Genomic DNA, 27,784 nt, shown 5'->3' on the forward strand with positions numbered 1-27,784 from the left:
TGCATCATTTTAAATCAAACTATTGTCTATCGCAACAAATATAATAATTTTAATAATTAATGGTCACAGTTTTTTGTGAAAGAGAGGCAAAATATATCAAAAGGACATTTTAACGCATAAGTCGATAATAAACTGACAACGCCATGTCTAAAAGAAAGACACACAGACAAACAATGGCACACAAAGACATCATAGAAAACTAAAAACTTAGCAACATGAACCCCATCGAACACTGGGGTGATTTCAAGTGCTCCGGAAGGATAAGAAGATTCTGATTCTCATATTGTGAGTATCTTTTCAAAAGGGGTCTTGACAATTGAGATCAATTATCGATCTTTTGTGCAACTTCCCTTGTAAAGTTAAAGTTAAGGACAACGGGATAATTTATTGCTTAAGATGTAAGTTTTCAGTAGGGTCTTATGTTTTTTGAAACATTGTTTGTTTTATCCCTCTGCTTAGTAGCATATCCATACTAGACAGACACATTTTAGATTGCTCATGTACAACATTTGTACAATGAACATTTAACATAGATTTTTTTATTTTCTTTAATGGAAAACAATTAAACGTCGTAGGTTGTATCTTGTAAGAAAGACTTTTCAGACCATAACGGATTGAAATAAAAAATGAAAACAATACGTTTTATAAATGTCATGCGTTCGAAGCGCTTTTCTGGATTAACCTTCATCATGAAAGCTCAAAGCCAAATATCTTAAAGCACAGGATTTATAAGTACAAAACAATTGAGGAGCTGTCTGTGAATTTGTTTTAATCTCCAATGTTATTCTCAAAAAAGTGAAAAAGTTCAAGATCTACGGTGCATATACACTCATTTTTTACTTGTATTTATACATGTACGATCAATGAAATCAACTCTGTTAAACTTAATGCTTTCTCAAACTGCTCAATAATCAAATGTTTGATTTTGAAATTTACACGAATGTACATATTCCACACGCGGTTAAACTTATGTAATACAGTACACTGATGACACAAATGGAATAAATGATTTTGTGTTTGAATGAAAGCTTATCGTATGGAACATTAAACACAAAAAGGTTTATTAAGCATTTTATTTAAAATACATATGAAGTGCACATCAGTGCGTTTCAAATGATAATTTATTTTGCATCACATTTTAAAATATTTGACGATCTAATAAAAGGTAAGTTTAACTCTACCTTAAATATGTTAACGATAATCCTATAACCATTGTTATCATTATTATTTTATTATTAATTATAGTACAAAACTCTATTAATCCTTTTCTGGATTAATTACTTGTTATGTAAATAAAATGACTTTTGTCATACAAGGAGCAGAACCAATTCCATTTTATTTTCCTTTTTCGTGAGGGAGATGTCAACTTCAACATGACCTAGATTTAATGACGTCATGTATCATTTGGTATCAACAATTATTTGCTTGCCCTCGATGCGATCAAGCAGCCTATATGTTAAAGAATTCACAGATAAACAGTATCAATGATTTTGCACAAGATGCGCAATAGTCAATCGAACCAAATATATTTGATATCCCAAACTGATCAAACTTAAACCTATTGATTGATAATCATTTAAAAAAATTGATACTTTCAGCCATGAGTCAAGGGAAAAGAATTTGTGTTGAAGCAGAGGTAACTATTACTGCTAATCTAAAGAAAAAGATAAAAAAATAAAACAAGAAAAACGAATCAAATAAAATATTGAAAAAACTAAATCTAGACAACAGACGATTATGAAGATACAAATACATGCTTCTAACAACAAGTGATGGAATGGGATATATTTCTACAGAACAAAGATGGGCGCGTCGTTAGGGAATAAATAATAAAAGTTTTTTATAGATACACACAAACAGCAATTAGAAAAATATATTTCAAAAGAAAATTACGAACGATTGATAGCTATATGACATACAATTGTGTACATTATTCATTGACATGATTAAGGAATCAACAAAATAATGTTGAAAACAAGAGATCAAAAGACCACAAACACCTGACTTCTTCAAAAATTATCCCCACACAGATCAAAGATAAGGTACACCTTTTTTTTAACATAATACTGTTACACACATGGGGTTACGTTACAGTCATTTAACGATGTTTATCTTGCTTAACTCGATTAAGGAGAGACAAATCGTACTAGCTTCATGTTTCACAGTCGCACAATTGAATAAGCTATGTACAATTCTTTAGAAAATTGCCAATTCAAGATTACGTAATTTGGGTTGAATTAAGACTCGAAAGGTAGCGGTGCATGTCTAGTGATGATTTTACCCTGCTGACGTGCAGCGTCTAGCTCCAGTCAAATTGGCACGACTCGTTCAGTTATTTTTGATACCCTGATTTGCATTTATATCGACTAATTTAAATGGAACAAGGGTCGATGATTGTGCATACGTACATGAACTATTTACATGCATTAACATTACGATTGTCATTAGGCTTGATAACTACAATGTATAAAGATTTAAAATAACAAAAATGAATTAGTCGAAATACCAACTAACTGTATTTTATAGAAGATAAACAAAAATATAATTGTCTAACCTAAACTTATAGTGACCTCCAAACAAATAAATACAGTTGTCGTTAATTAACTGATAAAAACAAATCTGGCATATCAGTGTGTTACCGCAAATAACAGGGTTTAGAAGATATCCTGTACACAACGTAGTTTTCAAGATGATAGTGTGTAGCATAAATAAAAGAGACGCAAAATAAAAACAACATCTGATATAACCATAAAAAAACAAATTCAAGACAAACAACAGTACATAAAACCTGAAACTTTATCCGAAACATATACAGCCCCCCCCCCCCCAAAAAAAAAGAAGAATGGAATGTTCTTTGATATGAATTTACATACATAATGCAATCTGGAAAACTTTGTTTCCGATCTTTATTTTATTCTCCGTCTTTTGTATTTTGTTATTGTTCCACAGACAACCGGTATCATATATTCTCGAAATGTTCGACAATAAACATACCATAAATTGAATCTCTAAAATATAAGAAATCAGATGTGAAGCAGGTTTAAGTGTTTGATAACTTTACAATCAATTTTTTTTCAGCCAATGATTGCAAGAAAGGAAAATAAAATTGACTTTCAAAACCGCTTTTCAGAGAGTAAGAAATATATTCAAAATATTGCTGATGTGTCGCTTATGATGGCGAACATTTCACAGTTGCGAGCAGTTTTGGGATTTGGCAAGAGTAATACTTTTTATATTCATCTGCTAACACTAATTAGTGTTTCACTAGTGTCACATACAATTTTCGTTTTTGTCAGTGTAATAAGAGGTCATTATATTAAGAAGCATCATATTGCCTTGGTTCGAGCCCAAAAGAATCAAGAGAAAATACCTGCATTAATTACTAACGTAGAGACACCATCTCCTATTAATGACGAGTCCACTCTTACACGTGATCATGATAATAACCAAGCTGGAAAACAAGAAACCAAATCCGCTAATATAGATACAAGCGAAAAAACAAGCAAACAAGGGACCATTTCAAAAAACGCCCCCAAAACAGTAAGGTTTTGTTGTTGCTGTACAAAACAGGACAGACCCGATGAATACGACGACAGTGATAACTGCCAATGTCCACATTGTCATACCGATCTGTATTTAGGTTATTTCTGTAATATTCTCGTGTTTATAACAATTTGTGCAAACATTGGAATTACTGGGATTGGAATAATAGGAGATTGCAAGCCAAACGCATGATAATCAATTCAGAAATAATGAAAAATAATGATCAGAAATTACGTAATAGAAAAAGAGTTCATATTGATATCGGACAGTTTGTAATTAAATGTATAGTATATGTATATATTTATTATAAAAAGCAATTGTGTTTGATTAACCATAATTCATGTTACTTTAACCAAGAAATAGAAATGTACATAAAACATAAGTACTAGTTGTATAACATGTATAAACATTATTTAGTGTTTTAATTTTGTTCGGCGTTCATTATCCAAACTATCGCTTTATAAAAATCATATCAGAGAGTACGTGCATATTTTAACCAAAGTTACTTTAAATCATGTAACTGATGATTTATTTTGTGTAATATGATTAAAAAGGATCACAATATTAACTTATTCTAACACAAAACTGTTCCAAATCAGTAAACAGGAAATGTTGCACCCTAATGCATATTTAGTTCGTACTGAAGGTATTCAACAGGTAAATGAAAAATTGGAGAACTTATGCACATCAAACTATGTTTGTCTAATACATTTGTTTGTGTTAAAACAGATAACATCTATGTTGATTTAAATGCGGGATAAAGGATTCATTTGATCAGAAATGTGAAACTCGATATGTTACACTTGTTTAAAATTAATATCGTTACTCCCTATTGTTTGTTCTTTATCTCCACATTTTTATTGCAGAAAAAAAATCATTTCTTTATGATTAGACGAATGAAAGTATACGTAATCGAAACAATCAAGACAATTATGAACATAAATACGAGAACAATGGACAAATACGACGGCATCAAACCAGATTTCCAGATGGAATTCTTTCTGATTGGCCCATTTCACAAGGACTGTTAAAGCTTCACTATATCTAATGGATCATGCACTGTTATGAAGGCTATGAATAGTGACGAATAATTTTTACATCTTTTTTTTTTATTTATGTGGATTTTTAAAAGTTCGCAAGGGTACTGAAACGTCTTGTAGTGTTATCAGATTATATATCCACATACTGTTAGGTACGGCTACTTTTTAATATAGGTGTCTTGTTTAATATATAAATATGGAATATGTGACATGATTACAAAATATCAAGGAGATCAAATATTTTGTAAGTTAGCGACAATAGGTCACCTTGCAGCTCATAGTATAATAGAAAGATATAAATCAATCAATAATCAAGGTAACCGTGTTCATAGAGTGTAACGATCCTGCCAATAACATCACCTACATATATTCATACAATTATTGTTTTACTTAGAATAATGAAAGATAATTTCACAGCGATTCGTTGTTAAGAAATAATGTTTAAGTTATCCTTCTTACAACTAAATGATATATTATCAAATATGTTAAATTAACACGAAAATTTTATCATACGTTTTCACATTATTTCATGGTAGCAAGGGTTTACATTCAAAATGATGTTTTGCTTTCAAACATATTTGATTGAACCAATTGCATATTTTTACCTTTGTAGGTGTTCTTTTAGCAAAACAAAATTTGGAATCCTCAATATTTACAGAAATTTAAAAAGAAAAAAAGATATCAGCATCATCATAGCATTAATTTTATTTCTATCAACATGTTATCCCTTTGAACCTGAACGAAGGGATAAGTTATAGCTTTAAACAGTCAAACATATGTCTATATGTTTATTTTAATGTGCGTGTGGATTTTGGGGGAGGATAAGTACCCGATTTGTGTCGAAGTCAAATATGGTGTATCAATAACTTATAAGAAAATACTAGAATGGATACAATTGTGTTGACCGATAAATACCCAGAAGAAAAAGTCAGTATGTGAATTGCATCCAGGATAAATATATTTTTCAGCGTTTCGCAGTATAGCGGAAAAATACTGTCTTAAAGTTTCTATAATATTATGTAAGGGTCAATGATGTATGATTCGATAGGTCTAATAGGTCAATTGACCCCTTTAGGAGTTATTGCCCTTTATAGTCAATGTTTAACCATTTTCCGTAAATCTTAATAATCTATTACAAAAAATCTTCTCCTCTGAAACTACTGGGTTAAATTAATCTAAACGTGGCCACAATCATTTTTGGGGTATTTAGTTTAAAAAATGTGTCCGGTGGCCCGGCCATCCAACCAAGATGACCGCCACGGCTAAAAATAGAACATAGGGGTAAAATGCAGTTTTTGGCTTATAACTCAAAAACCAAAGCATTTAGAGCAAATCTGACTGGAGGGTAAAATTGTTTATCAGTTCAAGATCTATCTGCCCTTAAATTTTCAGATGAATCGGACAACCCGTTGTTGGGTTGCTGTCCCTAAATTGGTAAGTTTAAGGAAATTTTGCTGTTTTGGTTATTATCTTGAATACTATTATAGATAGAGATAACCTGTAAACAGCAATAATGTTCAGAAAAGTAAGATTTACAAATAAGTCAACATGACTGAAATGGTCAATCGATCCTCTAAGGAGTTATTGTCCTTTATAGTCAATTTTTGACAATTTTCATAAAATTTGTAAATTTTTACTAACATTTTCCACTGAAACTACTTGGCCAAGTTCATTATAGATAGAGATAATTGTAAGCAGCAAGAATGTTCAGTAAAGTAAGATGTACAAACACATCACCATCACCAAAAAACAATTTTGTCATGAATCTATCTGCTTCTTTTGTTTATTATTCACATATACCAAGGGTGAGCCACACAGGCTCTTTGGAGCCTCTAGTTTTTTTTAGTTTATCCTGACTTTTTTTTACATAAGTTGTCATCCTGCCTTTTTCTTTTACTCAAAACTTCTGTCCTGTCTTTTTTCAAATTTCACCCCCCCCACCCCCCTCTCCCGTTTTTATCTTAAAAATCAAATAGTATCTCCCTTATTCTTAACTTTGATATTGCTAAAAGAGGGACGAAAGATACCAAAGGGACAGTCAAACTCATAAATCTAAAACAAACTGACAACGCCATGGCTAAAAATGAAAAAGACAAACAGAAAAACAATAGTACACATGACACAACATAGAAAACTAAAGAATAAACAACACGAACCCCACCAAAAACTAGGGGTGATCTCAGGTGCTCCGGAAGGGTAAGCAGATCCTGCTCCACATGCGGCACCCGTCGTGTTGCTTATGTGATTACAAATCCGGTAAATAGTCTAATTCGGTAGGTCAAATTCATGAAAGGGAAGGGGATTGTAGTTACGACGTGAGGAACATATCCGATATCATTTGTGAAATGGTTATTCCATAACGGTCAACCAACTCGTGATGGCGTCCGTAAAATTTACGAAGGGATGATTTCAACTTCACCATTTGGAACTCTTGATTTAATAGCTTCCTTGTGAGCAGTAACCCTCTATCAAGAAAATCATGATAGGAAATGCAAGCACGGGAATATCGTATCATTTGAGAGATATATACCCCGTATGCAGGTGCTGCTGGAATGTTGCTACTTAGAAATGGAAAGTTCACAATTGGAAAGCTGAAATCATCTCTTTTGTCGTAAAGTTTTGTCTTCAACCGACCCTCATTGTCAATTTCTAGATGTAAGTCAAGATATGAAGCTGACTTAACTGTATCTGTAGTATCCTTTATCTCCAATTCGATGGGATAGATGCGTTCCACATAGTCACCAAATTTTGAATTGTTTAGTGAAAGAACGTCATCTATATAGCGGAAAGTAGAATTAAAGGATATTGCTAACTTCTTATCTTTCTTCCTAAGAAGTTCCTGCATGAAGTCAGCCTCATAATAATAAAGAAACAAGTCTGCAAGTAGAGGGGCACAGTTTGTTCCCATTGGTATGCCGACAGTCTGTTGAAAAACACGTCCTCCGAACGTAACAAATATGTTGTCAATCAAGAAATCAAGCATCTTGATAATATCGGTTTCAGAGAATTTTTTGTTTGAATCAGAGTGATTCTTTACAAAGTAGGATTTATCCCTCCCTAAGACAAGATACTTGTATCTACGTTGGCCATTCTTTTTTATGAAGCAAAGTAATACCAGCTCTTTTAATTTGTCTTTAAGTTTGGAATGTGGAATACTTGTGTAAAGAGTAGAGAAGTCAAATGTTTTAATACTGTTACAAGATGAAAGAGAGTTAGATTGTATGTACTCTAAAAGATCTTTGGAATTTTTAAGTATCCACATCTGATTCACGCCACCTCTAGAATAGACAGTTTCACAATAACTTTGAAGCCCGTCTTTGATTGCTGATAAAATGGATGTTAATAATTTAGAAAGAGGTTTTGTGGAGCACTTGGAAGACCCAGCAATATACCGCTGTTTGTAAGGACACTTATGTAGTTTAGGTATCCAATACAGTGATGGAAGATACACATTTCTTGTTCATTTTCATATATTGTTTTGTTTTATATCTTTTAAATGTGTATTTGTGTTCTTCCGTACAGAACATGCAGATTTATTGTTTTCATTAACAGGTGTGAAGACTATTCATTTATATTTCCAGCAAGTAAAAAACTCCGTAAGAATGGTGCTAATGAGTAGCTTATTCTGACCTTGTATGTGTATTTATTGATCATGCGTTAATAACACACTTGATTTAATGATGTATTTATTTTACAAAAATTATATGTTGTGACGGGAGCCTTATTTTTATAAGGCTTTAAATGCCAGATTAGAAATGTCAAACAGACGGAGGTAAAAATCTAGAATACAATATCCTGCATGTGTTTAATGATATGAGAGGATGTAATATGTCTATTCATAAAAGGAAATGTAAGTAAATGGCATAACGCCGGCTTTAAACAATTGCAAAAAAGGAATCTGAAGGAAATCAACGAGTATATACAATATCTGAAGCGCTATATAGACAATAATAGTGCAGACTTGATACATCTGATGAGGCTTGAAACGGGGAATTGCGTGGATTTGCCGAGCTTTTCGTTTCGGGCCGAATCCTTATATCGTTTTTATGTCAGATCAATACACTATTATACTGCAACTAGAAAAAATTACATACAACACTATGGCACACCTGAACCACTTTTATTAATTAATCTTAGATAAACTAGGTTTTTATTAATTTTCTGTTACAAAACTTTGAATTTTTTGAAAAAACTAAGGATTTTCTTATCCAAGGAATAGATTACCTTAGCCGTATTTGGCACAACTGTTTGGAATTTTGGGCCCCCAATGCTCTTCAACTTTGTACTTGTGTGGCTTTACAACTATTTGATCTGAGCGTCACTGATGAGTCTTATGTAGACGAAACGCGCGTCTGGCGTAATAAATTATAATCCTGGTACCTTTGATAACTATTTATCTCAGATAAACTAGGTTTATGTCTGATAAACTAGGTTTATCTCAGATAAACTAGGTTTATATCAGATAAACTAGGTTTATCTCAGATAAACTAGGTTTATCTCAGATAAACTAAGATTATCTCAGCTTAATTCAAATTCGAGAAAATCCTAGTTTATCTCAGGAAAATACAGAAAATTCATTACCTGGAGAAAATCCCGGTTTCTCTCAAAGTATTAAGAAAATCTAGGACGACACACAAATGCAGAAACGTATAGTCATAACAAATGTGAATCCCGGGAAAAGCTTATGATCCCGACCGGTTCTCTGTCTTAAGAGACCATTAACATCTGCTTCAATTTGAAGTAACATTTCAAGAGTTTCACTTATAAAAGTAATATCGGTTGCTTGCAAAACAAGTGAACACATCTCTCCCTTTCCAAAAGTGTACATCATTGCCTTTAAAAGAGGGACGAAAGATACCAAAGGGACAGTCAAACTCATAAATCTAAAACAAACTTACAACACCATGGCTAAAAATGAAAAAGACAAACAGAAAAACAATAGTACACATGACACAACATAGAAAACTAAAGAATAAACAACAGGAATATTTTAATATTTCCCTGATTGTAAAAGATAAGTCGTTGGTCAAGCTAGGACTACCTGGTTAGAAATATACGACGAATGAAATGTGTATAACATCTTGTGGAGTCTGCATCAGGGCAGGTAAGGCTGCCATGATGGTTAACCTGTGTTCTTCATAAGGGGGGAATAAAATAAATGCGTGAAATACACTAATAATTTATTCATTTTCTAATCGCTTTAAAAAAGCGAACGGTATATTGTAAAAAGGAGTCGTTCGTCTTTTATACGATAACACTTTTGTTTCCACAAACAACTGCTTCCTAAATGACATAAATAGAGAACAATAACGTTTTAATCATGCCAAATAATATAAACGTTTTTTTCTACTGTTTTTCACGTGTTTTTGACGTAGTAAATATCAGCTTATAATTTATTCCTAATGAAATATGAAAATATCTCGTTATAAATTATGTGTTATGTGTTTAATTAAGATTCGGATCCACTTAATATTCGTGTGCATTCAAATATCTATACAGGCAAAGAGCATTTAAGTCAAGAATGAAGTAATATAATTTAATGTGATAACTTATTACTAAAAGAGGGACGAAAGATACCAAAGGGACAGTCAAACTCATAAATCTAAAACAAACTGACAACGCCATGGCTAAAAATATTACTAATTTATCATGTTTATATTTTAAGAAATATAAATAAAAAAATAATCATCGTTTAAAAAAATTGTTTGACTTGCATTAAATCTTGAATTGCATGGGTTCACATACATCCGTGTACTTTTAAAAAACAACAACTTGGGTGATTTGATTTGCAATAAATCTAAAATTGGGTTCACAGCTAGACATCTGTGTACTTTAAAAGACAACTTTATTGCTTTAACTTGCAATAAATCTAAAATTGGGTTCACAGACATCCGTGTACTTTAAAAGACAACATGGGTGATTTAAGAATATTTAAACGAAATTCTTGGGATCTATACTTTGAATTCTTGATTTAATTTAGAATGTATATGTTTAACGCAACTCAAGTTACTTTATTTGATTTTAAAGAAAACGATTAAAAGGGGCATTTATAACCAATGAGTCAAGAAAAATAAGACCCCTCCGCGGTCAAAATTAAAACGACGAGAAATAAAAGTCCACAAAAACTCCACAAAGAAACATATTGTTCATTTCTTGAAGACGATGTAAAATAATCAACTGATTTTGACAAATCATGATATATGTTTTCCAATTATTGTAACGGTAACGTTTAAATAATTGACACCTCTGACAAATAAGAATAATTTGACAAACCACAATATAAATTGAATCAAATTAGCTTAATGTAAATTGTGAGATAATCCTAGTTTATCTGAGAAAATCCTAGTTTATCTGAGAAAATCTAGGATTATCTTAAAGTGGTTCAGGCGTGCCATACAACACAATGAAATGTACAGTATCTGTTAAAACCAATCGATTGTGAATTCGTTTGAGTATTGGCTAAAATATCAACAATAAGCATGTAAACACAATGATTTTTAGGTCTTTCCTACAATTGTAAAATAATCCACATTGCAGGTTTAAGCGGGTCGTCATGAATATTTAAATATAGTTTAGGCTCTACAATGTAAAATTCATGAGGAGAAGTAATATCGGTTCGGTACTGTAGATGACATAAACATATACAATTAACGCATTTTGACAGCTCAAATAGAACGATTGCAGTATAAATTCTTATTAGAAAGTCTATAACAATTGTGAATAGATTAAATATCATCAGGAACAAATCAATATCTAGTATAATCACGTCCATGCAGTTTTCGATAGTTTTTAACAGTTACATCCATTAATTAATTCAACAGGGCGGGTGCTACTAGTTAGACATGAATTGCTGACTCTCCTCAATAATTTGTTTTTCGATATCGGTTTTGATACCTGCTGTATTCCTCAGTCTTCAGTTTGTGTTTTTGTTTGTGTTTTGTTTTTATTCGTCTTTTCGATGTTTGTCGTATTGACAATTGTATTGTCTGTTACAGGATTTTCAGAATGATTTATATTCCCTATTGGTACCTTATCAATTCTTAATAGATTTTAATGTGCTTACCATATTTGTGTTATATTCATTATTGTTAGTGATTTCATGAGATTTGATATTTAAGATATTTGTTATGTTGTGTTTTCAATATTTTCATTTAAGTTATTGGCTAAATAAATATTAAGTGTGCGGAAGATGATGAATAAAGAACCAAAAACAATTTTCACTATATAAAACATGAAAAGTATGCAAGACAAAATTGCATTTTTCTGTCACTAATATTGACCGTTATATTACAAAATACTGTAATATAAGATTAATCACAGAAAAGCTGACTTAACATTGAAAATGGATCAGTATTGATGATATACAACTATTTCAGTTTTAAAATAATAATGTTTTACTTTCTTTCACTAAATTACAAAGTGAAATAAAGAAAAACTTATTTTCAAAGGTCTGCACCAAACACTACCTATCGTTGTATTTTTGTATTGTCACATGATTTTCACAAGTATAAATATCTGAACATTAGTGACAATCTTAAGTAGAGCACAGAAGTTTTTGTTGAACAGGTAAGTTCTTATGTATATTATCTATGTGTTTTGATAATGTTGTTTGTTTGTTTATTTTTTTGGTCGTTTGTGGGTTTTTTCCCGCAATTACATTAATCCTTAACAACTCAAACAGGAGGTATATCTATCCTTAATTCAAAATTTCAATAAAAAAAAAACGTTGAGAAAAATAAATAATTATATTTGAATTGGTGAAAGCTCAGAACTTATCACCATATAAAAACATTTATTGTTCTTATTCTGCAGTCGGAATTTTGGTAATAGACAGCATTTCCATTGCAGTAGATCAAATGTATTCTCAACTAAAATTTGTAATTCTCAAATGCTAAAAGAGAATTTTTTGAAACTTTTAGAATTTTTAAGGTAAAATTATGTTGTATTCTACTAAATTTTTCAATGTGCAGAGAAAATGTTACGGCCATGTTCCATATTCGAAATATTTCTTTTATATTGCATTTGTTTTAGTATCAACATATGCTCATTTTACAAAAAAATCATACTGATTCATTTATTTCTTTGAATAGTAGATGCTGCATAATGGATTTTATTGGTTCTCAAATATTATAGATGCTCTCTCGATTATATTAATAACTTTTGTAGTTGTAAAATTGTTTTGTATAAAAAGCATTTCTTATTTCTGTATATAGCATATTTCAAAGAAGTGTCTGCCGGTAAATGAAGAAAAAAATTTAAATTGCATCTTCACCTTTGATAGATGCTGATGTAATTCTTTTAATTTCATATTGAATACCTCAACGTTGGATGCTTGATTCCAATTATTTTTATAGATGCTGGCATCCCATCACATTGGCATGATGACATCATATCAGCGTGGATGCTGGCACCCCGAAATATCGGGATGCTGGAATCCTAAAATAACTGGATGCTGGCATCCCAAAATATCCGGATGCTGGCATGTCAAAATATCTGGATGTTTGCATCCCAATATATCTGGTTGCTGGCATCCCAACATATCGGGATGCTTGCATTCCAAAATATCTGTATGCTGGCATCTCTAAATATCCGGATGCTGGCATCTCAATATATCCTGATGCTAGCATTGCTAAATATCGGGATGTTGGCATCCCAATATATCCGGATGCTGGCATCCCAAAATATCGGGATTCTGGCATCACAAACATTCAGACATATTTAAAAAAAATGATGTGGTATGATTGCCAATGATACAACTCTCCACAGGAGACCAAAATAACACAGAAATTAACACATATAGGTCGTCGTACGGCCTTCAACAATGAGCAAAGCCCATACTGCATAGTCAGCTATAAAAGGCCCTGAAATGACAATGTAAAACAATTAAAATGAGAAAACCAACGACATAAAAAAATGAACAAAAAACGTCACCTGACTTGGGACAGGCACATACATACAGAACGTGGTGGGGTTTTAGTACATTTCTTAAGGTTTTGATGTTTGTTGAATGCACATGTAAACAGTCAAGTAAACATAAAAAAAAACTACTGATGAATTCCGGGAAGATGATATGTTTTGTCTCTGTTCATGTCCAGTGGCCAGTTTAATGCATATTGAGAATGTGAAATCTTGGGTCAGAGTGTGAAATTTTTATTTGGCCAACATACTGAATCGTAAAGTGCTAGTTCACCATGTGAATGCTGGTGTCAACAATTTTATATTTATAAAACTATGTCAATGTACTAAGTTTCCAATTATTGATCAATTTTAATGTTATTTTCTGACTTTGATTACCAATTATATAAGATATGTATACATGTTATTGACTATTGTGGTCTCGAGACCATACATTTGTATATGATGACATCAGGACAACAATTTTCAAGTATGATATATATGTTCATGTTTCGAATGTTAATAGAATAAAATATTTGAAAATAATCTTTTATTGCAATAGCCTGCTGAAATGATATCAAGTTTAGTAGTTCCCAAGGCTTTCAGAAATCAACTGGACATTCCTTTTTACTGGACTAGATTCCATTTTTACAGGATAATCACACATATGATTTTGACAAAATCAAAAATTTTACTGCTCATTGTGTAAGGCATATTATCCAATTAAACGAATTTTATGAAACCAATTTTTACTGGTCTTTGCCCAATGACCACCATCCTTGGAAATGCTTGATTAACTAAGTCATCCAGTACATACACTCTACAAAACGGATTAGTGACGGTACATTTATTAAGAAGCTTAATATGAGGTGTGTTATATGTAAGCCTGCATAATAATCTTATTTTGTGTCTATGAAAAACCCATTGGCATTCAATGTATAAATTAAGGAGATTTGTTTTCCGCAAGTGCCTGTATACAATCAAACATGTACCACAATGCAATATTAAAAAAAAATTAAAAAACATAACGATACTGGTGCACAGTGTCTTTGATCTGTACGTACTGTATATTATCAGTATCTCTGGACTTGCTGTGTACATCTTCAAATGCGTCAATGCATCATGTCAGGATCTTCTAGTGCTGGAGTCTTTTATTTCATTTCAACCCTTTTCTCCATAATGACGCCTTTTGACGCCACCCCTTGTACTCCATAATGACGCCTTTTGACGCACGTGTAGTGCCTCAGTTGTAATGATTTTTCTTCGAAAAGTCTGTATCAGACATTTTAAAGTCTGTATCTAATATAAAATGGATACTCATGAGAATATTTGACTGGGATTTCATTGATGAAATATCTTTTCCGCAATGCATTAATACTTTAACCCTGATGATTTTATTTTATTAAAAAAGTCCTATTCGAATCAAGTATGTAAATAAATCCATGGGGGGAAAGGGTTTACAAAACTTAGGTTTTCTTTATTACAATCATTTTTATCTTTTTTTCTGTATTGTACAATGTTGTAATAATTCAATATTTGTTAATCATTCAATCAAATCAGTTACACGAACTTGAACTTTCTAACTTTCTATTATCATTTATTGCGAGTAATCTGTAATCAGCTGGAATCACAAATATTCTGGAGCTGTTTGGATGTTTCATCGTCCGAGTTTAACCTGTCCAATAACTATAAAGTGTTACGATACATTAATACACAACACATGAATAGTAATCAGAAAGGTGTAGTCACTTCTTATCTTTACAAATTCTAAACTAAATAATATATATGAAAGATTATCAACAATAATTGTTCGTTGTGTCATCACAACACTAGGGAACAGAAAGTAAATATTCATGTTTGATGTCATAATTATTTAGTATTAAAGATTGCTTTCTCACTCGTGATTGATAAGAATAAATACTTGGCTGCACACGAGAAACGCATTATTATTCGAGGAAAACCTTCATTTAAACTTTTTTAAACTTGAGTTTTCCACACCAATATATGCCTGATGTTTCTGTGTAGTCAAACTATTGAAATCACATTATGGAACAACATCCAGATCTATACAATATGAAAGGGAGAAAAGTGTGCAATTTCATTAATGTTTTTTTTTTAGAAATACATCCTGCATGTACTTAGTGATTTTTGTGAAATTTCATTCCCACTATAAGGGGGTATTCGGTTACATGTAACACCTTTAAAATGTGTGTTGGTTTTTTTTTCTTGAGCCTAGTCCTGGAACTTGTGTAGCGATATTAACAGTTCCCTTAAATTTCGTATTTTCTTTTCTTTCATTTGACAAATTTGCTATTGTTTTTATTATCAAGCTTTCACTGAGCTTCGTATTTTAAAAAAAGAGAAAACAATCACGAAAATATCAGTTTAAACTCATTTATGAAAAGATGACACCGAGGTATATTTGTAAGACTAGCTTGACCCATAAAACTATGTTGCATATAATTATTAATTTCTCCCAGTAAGCTAAGTACAAAATGTATATATATATTAGGGTAAATTTATTTTTAAGTCGGTAAATCTGTAATGTATGATATGCGTTTCTTTCTTTTAAATCATCGTATTTTAAACTTTACATTCACTCTGATTCATATGACTAGTATGCAGTATGAGTTGTGTTCATTGTTGAAGGCCGTATGCTGATCGTTAATTGTTTAAAACTGCTTAGTGCTATATTATTTGGTCTCAGTCCTGTGGAGACTTATCTCATTAGAAGCAATTAATCATACCATTACTCAGAGATTACTTGGACTTCAAATGGCTGTTTAACAAGAAAAGCTATGCCCATGAGTGTAGGACGTCAGAGTAATCTTTTACCAGCACAGGTCAACTGGTTTTAGAACCTTGCGTAAAAGGGTCAAACAATATATTCAATTTTCTAGACCAAAAATCAATCTCAAATCAAGTTTTTCATACTTTATATTTCTTGAATTCAAAGGCGTCTTACCAGTGATGTATTTTAATGGTTTCCCTATAGGTCGTAGCGCCAGGGGTAAACAAATTAATGTTGCGGACCCGATATTTTTATCGTCCATAGCCATATGGATGGTTGTTACTAATCTCGGTGGTGTTTACGTCGATCAGTCAAAACTATTTAAATCATACATAACGTCATGAAAGTGTATTTCAATCCGGCAAAATAACAAAAAAAATCTATGTGTATTCCATACCTATCCTATTATTGAAATGGGCTTTTTTCAAGTTTTTTTGGTAATTTTGCACTAAGCACTGTTAATGACAGAATTTGTCTCCCATAGATTCAATGTAAAAAAAACTCTCATATTAAAGTATGTCTGTCTCGGATGCTGATTGCTACCATAGGCAGATCCAGGCCCCTTCACCCTCCTTTTTCGTGTGAAAAAAACTGTTATGGCAGTCAGTGCCCCATCCTATTTATAAAAAGTTCTAGATTCAAATGGATCGAACTGCATCCCTTCTCCTGTTCCTGAGGACATTGGAGTGCGAATCCGAGATTACTCGGACTTCAAAAGGCTGTTTTTCAAGACAAGTTAGGCCCAAGACTGTATGAGCGTAGGAAGTCAGAGTAATCTCAGACGGGCGCAGGTCAAATCATCTCCTATAGAAAAATCGACATCCGATAATATATTATATACGAAACCATAACAGTTGAGTATAATTCCTAATAAATGGCTCATTCTCAGACATCTCGGACTACTGTCTGAAGTGCATGTAAAACAAACAAATCAACTTACCTGTATAAATAGCATTCTATTGCGTACATGTTTCTGTTATATTATATGATAATAAATAGCGGCATCCTAGCCAAAGAAGTGTACTTCGTCCTTCCCCTTGCAACCATGTCCACTTCGCCAATTTTAAACAAATTTTTACATGACGTCATGCGGGTGGGATTTGCCGCAATAACATGAATAAGCGCAGAAAAATAGTGCAAGCGCTTTCATTATTAAACATAAGAAAAACTAATGAATAAGAGAATATTAAAAGGGTTGTCTGTTTTCATTGATATCAAAAACTATTTATATCGGTATAAGTGATTCTAAAGAAATGATTTCTTATATTGTTTACAGTCTCTGCATGAATCTCTACGCATGATGGTAAATCACATCCTACGTCATAATATCCCTGACGTCATTAGATAAAGTGTTGGGAGGAAAACAACAAATGGATTTTTGTTGTTGTTTTGTTTGTTTGTATTACACAAAATTATGCATTGGAGTACATGTATAGAAATTCGGCCAACAGTATCAAACAAAACTTGTAAGATTACTGCATTCGGATATTTTGCGATGACTGCACTCCTACAGTTTGGGATGCCATCATCCCAATAAAACGGGATGCCAGCATCTCAATATGACGGGATGCCAGCATTCCAATATATAGGAAATCAAGAATCCTAAAAAAAATAAAAAATATTAAAAAAAAAATATGCATAACTAGCATCCCAGTAAAAGAATGATGCTGCAGTACATTACTATTTTAACAACAGCATCTACATCAAATTTTAATGCTGGAAGCATATAAAATGAAACATACAGCATACGTACTATAAAAAGATGCTACCTTATTCAAAATATGAAAGCAATTAAAAAGTTGAGAAATAATTTGACAAATTATTCGAAATTAGCATCTTTTCATTGAAATATGCTATTTCCTTGTTATTTCACGGAATGTATGAAACAAATTGTACATGAGAATTTGAAATTCTAGTTGATAACCCATTCTCAGTACATGTACATAGATAATAATATAAAATTATGGGCACTATTTTTTTTTAAAATTGCAGTTGTTTCGTTTCGTAAGGTTTGTGATTTCCAAATAGCTATCATCTCTTTTTTTTTATCACCAAAAGACAGTAAATGTCTAAATGCGACTTAATCATAAATATGTTTTACCATAGAAATGTGACATTGTCCAAATATTGAACAGAAACTGCTCTTTTTGGCATTGTATTCTTGTTATATCATTAAGAATAATGCTGAAAAAAATAAAGAAAAAAATAGTAAAAAGTCTATATCTGTTTTACTCTCATTGTATTTAAGGACTTACTTTAAGTAGCAAGCGCAAATAGCGCTTCTAAATTTAAACCTTTGTTCAGTCAAGCTAGGTATATGACTAGGTTCAACTCACTTTTGTGTTCGAAAAATGCCTGTACCAAGTATATATATATAACAATTGTATCATCATCTCAGCAGTCACTTCTCAAATGATTTATAACCAACCTTCAAAAATTGTCAGTTTCAAAATATTTATAAATTATTCAGAAACTAAGGTTTCAACTGCCTTTGGTAAAGTTATTTTATATGTATTTGCTTATTATGTTCATGTATGTGCTAGTCAGATAGCTCTCAACGGTTTATGTTTGAGTACATATATGGCTTTCGAATACTTGGCGTTGATCTCGAAGTTGAACTTCATATCAAGCTCATTATAATTAAGGTATTTTTCTTTTTAGAAAAGATACGTTCCAGGTGTTCTAAAACATCAACACAGAACCACAAAAACGGCTCTATTAGTATAAGAGCAAGGGACAAAAGCATTCTAAATAAGTTAAATGATAAATGGTGGTAAATTTAAAGTCCTCTTCTTTTTATCTTCTTCATCATGACTGTTGTTTTAAATAGAATACCTGTGAACATCCAAGATCGTGTTTTATTTCACTCAGTTGATAAAGTGATTTGAAAGATACCACAGAGACATCCAAACTAAAAAGTCGAAAAGGATCACCTCACATCACCTCGGTTTTCTTCGAGTTCGTTTTGATCAGTCTCTAGTTCTCTGTGTATGTTTATGTAGAATGATCGTCGTTTTTCTTTAAAGCCATAGAATTATCTTTTTATGTTCAAGACATTGTTTGTATGATCTCTAGATGCAATTGAAACAATTATTCAACAATAACCAGCTGACGTTGATGTTAACTACTTTAGTTCACAGTGTGTTCGTCAATTTCAAGCAAAACTTAAACTGCAATATGTTTCCAATTTCAAACAAATGTCTGAAAGTCATGTTTTTGTCTTTTATTCCTGAATCTCGGTGGTGGTCGTCTCGTTTTTTTGTAAAAAATAGTGTTTGTCCTTAGAGAATTAAATGTTTGAAGAAGATCGCTTCTAAATGTGACATAAAATGTCAATGTTTACGTTTTTTTAGTTCATATCTTGTTCTGCTACTTACCGATCCGGCTATTAAATTTACGGCTTTTATCGTTCCTTGTGAATGTAAATATGGATATGCGTTTCGAGTGTAGACAATAAATGAATTTAGTTTGTCAATGTATAAAAAAAAGATTGTACACTGACATATGTTTCTTCTCAAAAAAGCTTCATAACTTCATAATCAGACAATTTCATAGCTATTTAAGGATGTCTGCTGGTCATGTTTTTGAATTCTTGTCATATTTTCGATTTTCTCAGATTTTATCCATACAAATGTATTAAATTTTTTTTTACACGAGACCCCACTTTTGTCTTCATAAATCTGTTCAATAGATCATTTATGACCATTTGAATTTTTGTCATGAAATACTTGTTATTTTTTCTTGGTTTAAAGGGTAAAAAACAATTCCAATGTTAACAAATAGTAAAGTCTGAAGAAAACCCTTTTCACGCCATCTTCTAAATGTCTCGTATTTTGAAAACTACACACGAGACTATCGATTTTATTACTTTATTTTGTTTAAATATCAAAGTTGTTTTCATTTTAAGCAATCACATGAAATCCTTGTTATTTTAAATTAAAGCAGCAGACATCCTTAAAACGCGATAACCAAAAGTGTAAGTATCTCCCAAATAAGCCACAATAACTTACGACATTTGAATAGAAACATAATTAAGAAGAAAAAAACAGACAAAAAAGAAGGAAAAAAATAGGAACTAATCGCATATCTACCTTACCTTAATCATGATCCTATGATTTATAATTTGGACAATCCACCTAGATATCTCAGAAGTCGAAGATAGTACCTTCATTTAATTTGACCAAACCTGCTTATTATGTTAACACAAAATGAAAAAGTATTTTCTTTATTTAAATCTTAATCACAGTACGCATTTTGTTTGGTAGCATTAACAGACTAAAGGGGTATTTCTTCAATATATCAACGACAATGAAGACAATATCAATGATGACGAACATTAAGACAAATGTAAAACTTGTCTGATCAAATAAAAAAAAACTGGAATCTATGTTTACTTGAATTAGAAAATTCTTTTTGATATTTTTTTTCAATTTACCCTGTTTTCATCTCTAAAATTGGCAACCGGGGAAGTGTAAATCAAATTTTTGATAGAGAAAGAAAAGCTATGGATGAATTATTTGACCAGCATAAAAGATATTTGTACTATGACTCATAAAATTTGGACAGTTATTCGGTTTATAAATGAGTTCATCGCTCCTGATTTACATCAATAATCTCGAGAAAAACATGTTTAATCCTAATATGAGGCAGGCATTACCTGTAAATGGGGACGAAGTCTGTATGAATTATTTCAAGTTTTGTTACTTAAATATTTGTTAAAAAAAAAAACCGGAAATACCGTAACGTTTCCGATTTTGGTTCTGTTGTTAGGGATTTTAGTTGTGACGTTATTTAAATTATGACGTCATATGCAATGTAAACAAAGAAACGCTATCATCAGGTAACGTTTTTTCATATCAAGGAATTATTAAAAATGAAATTGGTATTGCGCGTTTCTTCCTATTTTATACTAGACTGATAAATATATATTTTACTCAAAGTTTCATACAAACGAGACCGGAAAAAGAAAGTACATTGTACATTTCTGCGCATGTCCGGGATTTCAAAACATGACATAAAAAAAATTGAACGATTTTGAGTTCATTAGTACAATGAAAAATTCGGGAAATTTTCCCCAATTTTTTTTTTATTGAATTTTCTACTGTTATTGGGCATTTCGTCCCCATATAATATTCACAGTTTTAAAATTCTTATAGTTATCAAAGCTGTAATAAAAAAAAATCAAATTATCTTTTTAACCGTCTCAAAATTTCTCGTGTTTCTTATTCTTTCATTGACGAATCGTTTTTTTTTTTATCAATTTTAAAAGTATTTGTATTGTTCTTTTTTCCACCTAAAAAAACATTGTGCAAGATTTAAGATCTTATTTGCAGAGGCTTAGAATTTAACAACATGGCAGAAATTGCAGATATAATCGAGGTAATAGACGAAGCAGCAGATGGAATGGCTGACGAAGCCGAAGGAGCTGAGGCAGATATGGACCCTGCAGATCAGGCAGAGTTTGAGGAAGAAGTAGCAGATGCGACAAAGGAGGTTCAAGAATTATCAAAAACTGCAGAAGTTTTTAAGGACATTATGGAAGGATCTCTTAAAGTTTTGAAATCATTTGGAATATTTGTGCTGAAAAACATTGCTGTTGGTGCTATTATGTATTTTGTCAATGTTGGTTTATCGAAACTTATCAAGGTTACAAAGAGCAAAGGACAAAATGGCAATGAGAAAATATTAGCTATTGTCAAGGCAATTATTCAGCTTATCAAGACAGAATCCAACTTGTGTAATGCCATAAAAGATTGGTTGCAAAAACACAAGGACGACACAATTACCTTGGAAGGCATTGAAATAAAACTAGAGTCTATATTTGAGACAAAACTGAAGCCTATATCTGATGTAAGTTTAACGTCGATATACTGCTTCTATTTAAAATTTAATTCTGTCGCAATGTAGTAAGAGTCTAGTGGCACTGTTATCTGAATTGGACAAAACGACTGTTTTTATATTGAACTTAAATATCTAACCACTTTGTCTAAACTTTTGACGACATGGTGTGTCGACACTTTTCTATCTTGAACAACTATATGCTGAAATAAACTTTTTTAAGTTGTTTTATTACGTTTAGATTTTGTCTCTTTGGTGTTTAACTAACATTGCCACGATATTTTTTTTATTAATCCTTACGCTTTATCATCAAGCATATTAACACTTTATCAAACTAATTTCGCAAACAAAAAGCAATTATTAAAATTGTCACTTTAAAAGTAAAACAATATTCATCCTCATAAAACAGTCTTCTTCTCTCCTACACTCGCGTGATGCTATATGTAATATTGAAATAAACAGCAAGATTACGCAATATTTAACAAGAGTTTTGTTCACATGACAAACTCATCTTTTATACTCAAAGCTTGAAAACAGCAATGTTTGTGTTTTCTTTGTAACAACTACAGATGAACAGGTAGAGTTTGCCAACAGGTTGTCGGAATTCCTATGGTAATAAACTGTGCATCCCCTTGCCGAGCTTTTTTCTTCTTCACACAATTCAAAGTTCCTTCAGATACTTATACAAAGCAAGACGATAAAAGAAGCTAGATTAAATTCACATACAGACATATTGATGATATTCTGTCCATTAACAATCAGAACTTTTCTGATTGGGTCCAATTAATATATCTTCCTGAACTAGATATTAAAGAAACCATAGATAAAGCTTCCTTCGCATCATTTCTACTATTTAAAACTATGTGAAACGTCATCGGTGTCTGAGGAAAAACATATTGAGCTAGGGTTTTGTCAATTCATCGAAAAATACCAAGACTTAATAGAAAAAAAGTGTCTTCTTCGCAAATTATACAAGATGGTTTTTAGTAATAGATTCTAGTTGTGTAATTTTTTTTACTTTCCTGGTGCAGGTAGCTCCTGCTTTGCGATTCAGACACAAAGGTTTTTGACGGTGTTGTTTCTATTTTGTTTAGCCTTGTATTTATATTTACTTAATTACTTTATCGAGAAGTGTATATATACGATATGTACTTGCAACGACAAAAACCTTTGTTTGCTGGCGTCATTATAAAAATCAATATTTACTACACCTTTTTTGTTGGCGCATTTGTTTGATTAATGGCTATGTTTGTTTGATTTTTTTAGTCAGTTGTGTTGTATGTATGTGATAAATGTTTGTACAGTTTTGGTTACTGGATCCCAACCATTGTCACATTAAGCTATTGTGTCTGTTCGGGTTGCTCACCCAATTTTGTCAATATAACGGAACTATAACTGTCGTTAAAGTGGAAGGTTTGGTATTTTTGTTATAGTTTTGTTTTGTCTCAGAATAAAACGTGTGTTTGAACAAGCCCCAGGTAAACTTATGACGTTTTTACACAAGTCAGTAGACATTCCATTTAGAAATTCCATTTAGAAATTCCATTTAGCACCTGCTATGTAATTGATTGAATACATGATTCCTTTTACTTTACATGCTTAGAATATAACCAATGTCTATACACTCAATTTAGTTTGATTTCACAAGTAGCAGAGATGCAGGAAAGATTATCAATAATACTTACATAGTTTTTTGTTACGACAAACATACTGTTTTTATTCTAGCTTTATCATTATTAAGTTTAGGAAATTTTTAGAACAGTAAAAAAGTATAATAAAATTACAGAACTTCTAGATAAATTCAAAAGGTGGAAGTTTATAAAAACTAACAAAATCAAACGTCGCATGTTATCAACCAAAAGAACGAATGGAAATCAACCGTCATGTTTCTGACTTGGAAGTAACAAAATATAGTTTTATTTCGTATTGAATGAAATTAAACCATGAAAATATTTTAAGTATTGTTGTTTTGTAGGCTATTGAAAAGACCTATGATACTGCAAGGCATTTAAAGACAAAGAAAGATGGCAAAAGGTCATTCAATATTCCGACAGTAACCGACATTAATAGTTTGTTGGACGGATCGGTTTCTTTCCTTACAAGCATTAGAAAGCTCAGAGACTTTGCAGAACTAAACAAGGGAAAGGTTGTTAGTCTTAAATCCTTCCTTGAAATAGTTACTCCAGAAGACCTTGATGAAATACAGAATCAAATAGAGCATTTAAAGAAAATGCCTTTGGAATGATGAACAGAAACAAGACTTTAATTTTATATATTTATGTAACTTTATGAGATAAATGTATTTCGAACAAGTATACACTTTTATTAAAAACATAAAGCTTTCTGTTTTAGTGTGTATCGGTGTTTCTTGATAGCTTCAATTATTTTGAAAAGAAATTTCAAGAGGTCATACATTTAAATTTAAATCGGAATACCGAAAAAGAATGTTAGTGGGAGAACCAATAGAGTTCAAATCCAACTTCTGAGGTTAGTTTTTATGATAACAATAGTTGGATATTTTATCAACTGAGAAAGTTTCAATAGCAGTATCATGATAACCAATGATAATCATCTAGGCAAATGTTTCATTGGAAATTGTCTATCCCCTGCATCGACAAAGGCGCATTGGTAGTAATTAAAAAGCAGAACACAACTTACAAAATTCTCAACTAATAACAGAATAAGACAAACAATGGTAAGACATTCATGTCGATTTCTATTTTCAGTATTATGGTTGAATTTTTGACTTACCCATGGTCGAAACTAGATTTACTAGTCAATGAAGTCCGATGAATTACGTATCGATGCTAAACATACAGTACTGTTTAAAGGTTTAAACACAAAAAAATGCCGAACAGCCACTAATTACTAGTATTTAAACAGGTAGACATCATCAGCATTACGTGTGATCAAGTGGAAATAATATACTTATTACGTTAAGTTTTCATGTAATGGTCTTGACTGTGTATTCGTATTACCCATCAAGATTTACAAGGTATAATGACATTACTGTAAGCGTTTCACTGATAGTAAAGGCATTTAAAGCGGAAGCAGGCGGAGCATTGGAGATGACCCATCTATTGGCGTATTTGCATAACTATTTTTATTTTTAATGATACTGCAATAAAAACGGTCATCAGCATTACGTGTGATCAAGTGGAAATAATATACTTATTACGTTAAGTTTTCATGTAATGGTCTTGACTGTGTATTCGTATAACCCATCAAGATATACAAGGTATAATGACATTACTGTAAGCGTTTCAGTGATAGTAAAGGCATTTAAAGCGGAAGTAGGCGGAGCATTGGAGATGACCCATCTATTTGCGTATCTGCATAACTATTTTTATTTATAATGATACTGCAATAAAAACGGTCATCACCATTACGTGTGATCAAGTGGAAATAATATACTTATTACGTTAAGTTTTCATGTAATGGTCTTGTCTGTGTATTCGTATTACCCATCAAGATTTACAAGGTATAATGACATTACTGTAAGCGTTTCACTGATAGTAAAGGCATTTAGAGCGGAAGCAGGCGGAGCATTGGAGACGACCCATCTGTTTGCGTATTTGCATAACTATTTTTATTTATAATGAGACTGCAATAAAAACGGTCTTTAATAGGTTACAACCATCAGATAAACGAGGATAAGACATTTGTAAATGATCTCGGAACAGGTTATGTCGATTGGTAGTTTCATTATAAAGATTATTTTCGTTAATTATGGCATTCGATATTATTAAGAACTTGTTTTTATTTTCGTTTTTAAATATTTCGATGAGTTACATATCGATGCAAATATCCTTCATAAAAGGTTAAGACCAAACCAGAAATCAAACCATGTCAACAGTGGTTGAAATGGCTACAAGTCTCTTATGATAACCGGTGTGATCAAGGTGAAATAGTATACATAATCAAAAAAAGTTTTAATCTGATTGTGGTAAACTTTTATGAGCCTATTTCCTCCAAGGTTAATTATGTATACCCGCTAGTTATGTAAGAGTTTTTTTTTCTAATGAAGTCGGGTATTGGAAAGTAGACTTACCATTTCAATTTGAGTCGAGAAGTTAAGGACAGAGATTCCTTGTTTGACATATTTCTTTCCTTTCTTATAGATATCATAAAAAGTATCGAACGGAAATCAGTCTTACACAATATGGGTATAGTTATTGGGATCATAATTGACGTGGCTGTCAGTGCAGCTGTGGCAGCAGCAGAGGCTGCCGCGGATGCAGCAGCAGCGGCATTAGCAGAAGCCGCAGCAGAAGCAGCAGCAGAGGCCGCAGCAGAGGCAGCAGCAGACGCAGCGGCAGAGGCATCAGCAGATGCTGCAGCTGAAGCGGAAACAGAAGGAGCAGCGGAAAAAGCTGCAGAGTCAGCAGCGGAATCAGCGGCCAAAGGTTCTGGAGAAGGCGCATCTATTGCAGCAAAAGTTTTAAGAGGAATTGCGAAGTTAAGCAAGTTAATTAAGGAGTTCTTTCTCGTCGATGCTGTTTTTAAAACTGCCATGAATATCATTCGTGATATAGAAAGTAGCTCTCCAAGAGTACAAAAACTTGAAAAGTACCTGAAGGTTTTGATAGAAATGGGGAAAAAAATGAGTAGCATAAAGGAATGGCTAGAAAACCACCAGAAAGATACCGTTAAATTGGAAGGAATAGATGTGCCTGTTGATTCCGGTGTACTGAGCAAATATATGTCTCCACTTACAGCTGTAAGTAAAATATTAAACACATTTTTGATAATTATTTATAACAAAAGATGTTACGACATTCTTCAATGAGATAATAATATAAATTTCATTAACGTTTTGCCTCGGGAACCTGCTCAAATCGGAAATGGATATTAGAGCCATTGTATGAAGTACAATGTCTGATTTTGGTAAAGTTGTAGATACAGTATAGCACATGTAAAAAATGAATATTTTTTTCCTAATGCGAACGTATTCTGTTGTGTTCCTTTCCTTATAGGAAATATATAATATCGTGAACTTCATAGCAAAACATACACAAACACGAATGAATAGATATTTTATGAATAATTACATATATTCAGATGATATTCGGTAACATAATGAAACATCTATAAATATAGCAGTAAAACGTATCTACTGATTATCTACAAAAAGGCCATTACTAAAGATATTTAAACGATACCAAATGAAACCATAAATGACCCCTATATGAACACTTGAAATATTTTTACCTTTTCTTAATTTGTTTTAGGGAGTAGGAAAATTGAAAAGCATATCTAACGATGTTGAAAACCAAAACAAACAGAATAAAGCGATGACGGACACACAACTTGATGCCATGAGACGTTGTCTTGTCAAAGTAAACACAACATTCGAATCATTGGCAACGTTTATGGATAAGAAAAAAAGCATAGTTAAAGTGTTGTCGTCCTTTCCAATCAGCATGGGTGAAGTGAAAACTTGGAAATCAGAGCTTGTGAATTAATGGATAACATGAATAATGAGACAGACAAATTGTATATAGAATGCTTAAAAAAAATACAGTCGTGTCAACCACAGAATCCTGTATGTAGGAAAATGTGTTTTCTATAATAAAAATTGTTATCACTGATTAATATAATATTAAGGTAAATGAATTGATTTACATGTGTGCAGTCATAAATGATTTGTAGAAATCGATAGTTGACACTGAAGGGG

At 32.0% G+C, this 27,784-nt stretch overlaps 2 protein-coding genes and 1 long non-coding RNA gene across 3 annotated transcripts; all 3 read left to right on the forward strand.

Moving 5' to 3' along the window:
* The first annotated feature begins 1,070 nt into the window (after positions 1-1,070).
* Positions 1,071-4,107, forward strand: LOC139486531 (uncharacterized). Its single transcript, XR_011655597.1, has 3 exons — positions 1,071-1,165; positions 1,599-1,636; positions 3,079-4,107. It is a non-coding gene; the product is annotated as an uncharacterized lncRNA (long non-coding RNA).
* Positions 4,108-8,396: 4,289 nt separating this feature from the next.
* Positions 8,397-27,698, forward strand: LOC139486532 (uncharacterized). The gene is made up of 3 exons (XM_071271446.1): positions 8,397-8,433; positions 26,229-26,827; positions 27,339-27,698. Exons 1-3 carry the CDS (start codon positions 8,397-8,399, stop codon positions 27,570-27,572), a joined length of 870 nt encoding a protein of 289 aa, XP_071127547.1. The 3' UTR covers positions 27,573-27,698.
* Positions 12,065-24,459, forward strand: LOC139486534 (uncharacterized). The gene is made up of 3 exons (XM_071271447.1): positions 12,065-12,149; positions 21,603-22,119; positions 24,083-24,459. Exons 2-3 carry the CDS (start codon positions 21,622-21,624, stop codon positions 24,350-24,352), a joined length of 768 nt encoding a protein of 255 aa, XP_071127548.1. The 5' UTR covers positions 12,065-12,149; positions 21,603-21,621; the 3' UTR covers positions 24,353-24,459.
* Positions 27,699-27,784: the final 86 nt, after the last annotated feature.

The sequence above is a fragment of the Mytilus edulis genome, chromosome 8, assembly GCF_963676685.1.
Source record: "Mytilus edulis chromosome 8, xbMytEdul2.2, whole genome shotgun sequence".
In the NCBI taxonomy this organism is placed as follows: Eukaryota; Metazoa; Mollusca; class Bivalvia; order Mytilida; family Mytilidae; genus Mytilus; species Mytilus edulis.